This window comes from Typopeltis vanoorti, chromosome 2, assembly GCF_054136105.1.
Source record: "Typopeltis vanoorti isolate ZY-2024b chromosome 2, IOZ_Tvanoo_1.0, whole genome shotgun sequence".
Classification (NCBI taxonomy): Eukaryota; Metazoa; Arthropoda; class Arachnida; order Uropygi; family Thelyphonidae; genus Typopeltis; species Typopeltis vanoorti.
This window is the reverse complement of record NC_143550.1, coordinates 86,282,929-86,286,301: the sequence shown is the minus strand read 5'-3', so window position 1 is coordinate 86,286,301 and position 3,373 is coordinate 86,282,929. Positions and strand designations below refer to the sequence as shown.

General features: G+C 35.1%; 1 protein-coding gene across 1 annotated transcript; it reads right to left on the bottom strand.

Moving 5' to 3' along the window:
- Positions 1 to 2,336: 2,336 nt before the first annotated feature.
- Positions 2,337 to 3,038, bottom strand: LOC150109224 (uncharacterized). The gene has a single exon (XM_090401888.1). It carries the CDS (start codon positions 3,036 to 3,038, stop codon positions 2,337 to 2,339), a length of 702 nt encoding a protein of 233 aa, XP_090258014.1.
- Positions 3,039 to 3,373: the final 335 nt, after the last annotated feature.

The window sequence follows — 3,373 nt, the reverse complement described above, 5'->3', positions numbered from 1 at the left end:
CTATGGTTCTACCAAACACAGTTCAAGGAGCAGTGTGCTATAGGACATAGGTTGATGAAATGTTCATTATTGGGAAGGTTGTGAAAGGACAAGCCTGTATCCTTGGAAATTAGTTTGTCTACTAAATTATGGGGAGAAAAATCCCTTATTGTTTTACAGCCAGTATGCGAAACTCTGAGATCGAAAACTTCGATGTAAGAGTTTCATGCCGAAGAACTATCGGCGAATCCAAGCGTAAGTGAACAACTGGTAGTACAACACCAAAGCAAATCGAAGCAAAGGTGGAGCAAGTTCCCTCACTATCGTTGATATTTTTTCATAATGTAAAACACAGCTCCTAGGAGATGTAATACTGCCTTACATTATGAGGAGAGGTCACTTCCCAGATCGGTTTCAACCTTTTCAATGTAAGGCAATATTACATCTCCTAGGAGCTGGGTTTTACATTATGAAAAAATATCAAGGATAGTGAGGGAGCTTGCTCCACCTTTGCTTCGAGTTGCCTTGGTGTTGTAATACCAGGTGTTCACTTACGCTTGGATTCGCCGATAGTTCTTCGGCATGAAACTCTTATATCGTAGTTTTCAATCTCAGAGTTTCGCATACTGGCTGTAAAATAATAAGAGATATTTATCCCCTTAATTTAATTAACTTCGCCAGAAAAAATAGCCGTTTGGCTTTTTATCTTAGTTTGTGCACTGTTAAGAAAACAGTGAGTGCTAGATTTTTCTCGGATAGAGCAGTGAGTGAGAGAGCGGCAGTTTGCCAGTTGAAATGATGAGTGTATCTAGTGTAAAAACTTTAAGAAAAGGTTTAATAGAGAGAGTCGATATGATGTCTATGATTGTTCTCAATGAGTTTATGACTCCCTGGACGTCTCTCATGATGATAATGCTAATGCGCCACAGAAGCACAGAAAGGAAGAGGTAAACGGCCATCATAAAGTAATGCAGAAAAACACCAGCTATTCATGAAGAACAAATTTTCCTCCAATCTTTTTTCTGAAAAACCTTTTTCTGAAAATGCCTCAAGACACCTCAAAGTGGAGATGCTTTCTAAAGAATTGATAATTGACTTTATATTTTACATAACTGTTCTAAAGCTATTTATACTAATAATGCCATAAATATACCTTTTATTATGAAACAGGAAAAATTACAATAAATAGAGTATTTCTAATTTCAAATTATAGTCAATATAGTACTTATTGAAGTTAATAAATGCATTTGTTTCAAATTAACGTTAATATATTTCACTGTGGTTTCTAATTCCAATCTCTAATTATAGTAAACAGTGAACTCGTACAAATGTTGCAGCACAAACGCACACATACACACGCATAGGCATGCACGCAATCATTTTTTTACCTCGAACTTTACACACATTCCTTTTTTTTTTCTCTTGCAGATTCCCGCGGGAAAGTGTTTGCCATCATCCTCCTTTTCAACGGGTATTAAAACGCTACTCTCTACCGCCATTTAGCAACACGAGCTGCCAAACAAATGTAAAGTACTCTTTCAGTATCCAACTAGTTTTAGAAAATGTAATTCACACAGTGTGTGGATTACATTTTGTGTGTGTGTGTGTGTGTGTGTGTGTGTGTGTGTGTGTGTGTGTGTGTGTGTGTGTGTGTGTGTGTAATGCCAGTGCCAGGTTATTTTGCGCCCTAGACAAAGTTTACAAGTGCGCCCCTTATTCAACAAGTTGGATAGTTTTTAAAATGAAATTTTAATTATAAAAAATAAAAATTATTTTTGCATGCTTTATTAATAATATACAATATGTATAATATATGAAAATCAAATTTTAATTTTTCTTGCCTTCAATTTTGAAAAAAATTCTACCATTTCCTTTAAATCTAGCTCGTGTTCGATTGAAATTGTTACCAAATCTGTTTTGGGACAATTGTTGAGTGCAAATATGTTTTACCAAGTTTTAACTTTGAGAAACTACGTTCTCCACTTGCTACCGAAACTGGAAGTGTCAGGAGAATTCTTAGTGCAATAAAAACGTTGGGTATGCAGTCGACAAGCTTTTGCTGTACTATAAAGACTTCTTGTGGTGGCATGGATTTTGTAAGTCTTCGAGCTATTGCTTGAAGTTCACTGCAGAGATCCTCGGCATCAATATCTTTATTAGCATTATGAGTCAAAATATTTTCAAGATTTCTGCAATTGTTTAGTAAATCAGCAGTTTTTTTTTTTTCAGTGATATTATATATATCATAAAGAAATCCAAATAGAACATTACGCTGCTGTAGTTGTTGGAACACTCTCTTCAATTGACTGTATATCCATATCCAAGACACAATAGTAAAATTCTATTTTGAACTTCTGCTAAGGATCTTGCAAAGCCTCATCTTGACATTCATATTCGAACTGCCGTCTTTGTCTTCTCTTTCTGTTTCTTTCTATTTCAAAATTCGGTTGAATCTCCAGTTCTTTTAATATTTCAACAGCATCAGTCAAACGTTTTTCAAAACCCTTATCAGTTCTACATTCTAGAAGGTATTCTTTGGTTACTTGTAGTTGCTTCGTAACTGAATTTAAATCAGCCTCTTTTATCTGTATCATTTTGCTTGAAATATTTACTTCATAAAGGATGTTGTACCACACGACAAGGGACACTATGAACTTAAATTTAAAAATGGAATCAGCAACGGCTTTTGCTTCATGTCGGGTGGTATTTCTAGTTGAATTATTTAATCTTGGGTCATCAAAAATTTGCATGAGTGCATCAGATATACTGACAAGATGATACCTTAGTGGTTTTAAAGCGTCGATACGGCTCCCCCATTTTGTGTTACTCAACGGTTTAATAATCAAGTCCGAGATACAAGTAGAAAGAATTCGCCAACAATGAGTAGATGCAGAGAAATAGTTAGAAATCTGTTGAACTAAAGTAGAGAAGCTAGTTGCATCTAAACAACACCTAAAAGCGTCATTTACCACTAAATTTAAAGAGTGTGAACTACAAGGAATAATCTGAGGATTTATATCTAGATCTCTCTTTTGAGGACCATTTTCTTTGACCTTCATATTACTTCCGTTATCATATCCTTGAACCACGGAGATTCTCGATCGGTAATTCCATTTGCCTTAGATGTTCAATTAAAGTTTCTGTTATGAATGAACCTGTAATTTCCTCTAGAGGAACAAATCCTAAAAAATGTTCTCTTACTATTACCTCAGGCTTGGACATCTCACTATCTGATGGAATGACAATATCAACAAACGTGCAATCATTGTCAGCTGTTCAATATGGCTAACGTTTGGAGTGCAATCCAAAATCACTGAATAATATTTTGCCGATTTTAAGAGGGATAAGATATTATTCTTTATAGCTTTTGCCAAGATTTGTATAAGCTCATTTT

Bases quoted from the DNA above. Each gene is read 5' to 3' on its own strand.
- LOC150109224 (XM_090401888.1), bottom strand. From the start codon at position 3,038: ATGAAGGTCAAAGAAAATGGTCCTCAAAAGAGAGATCTAGATATAAAT.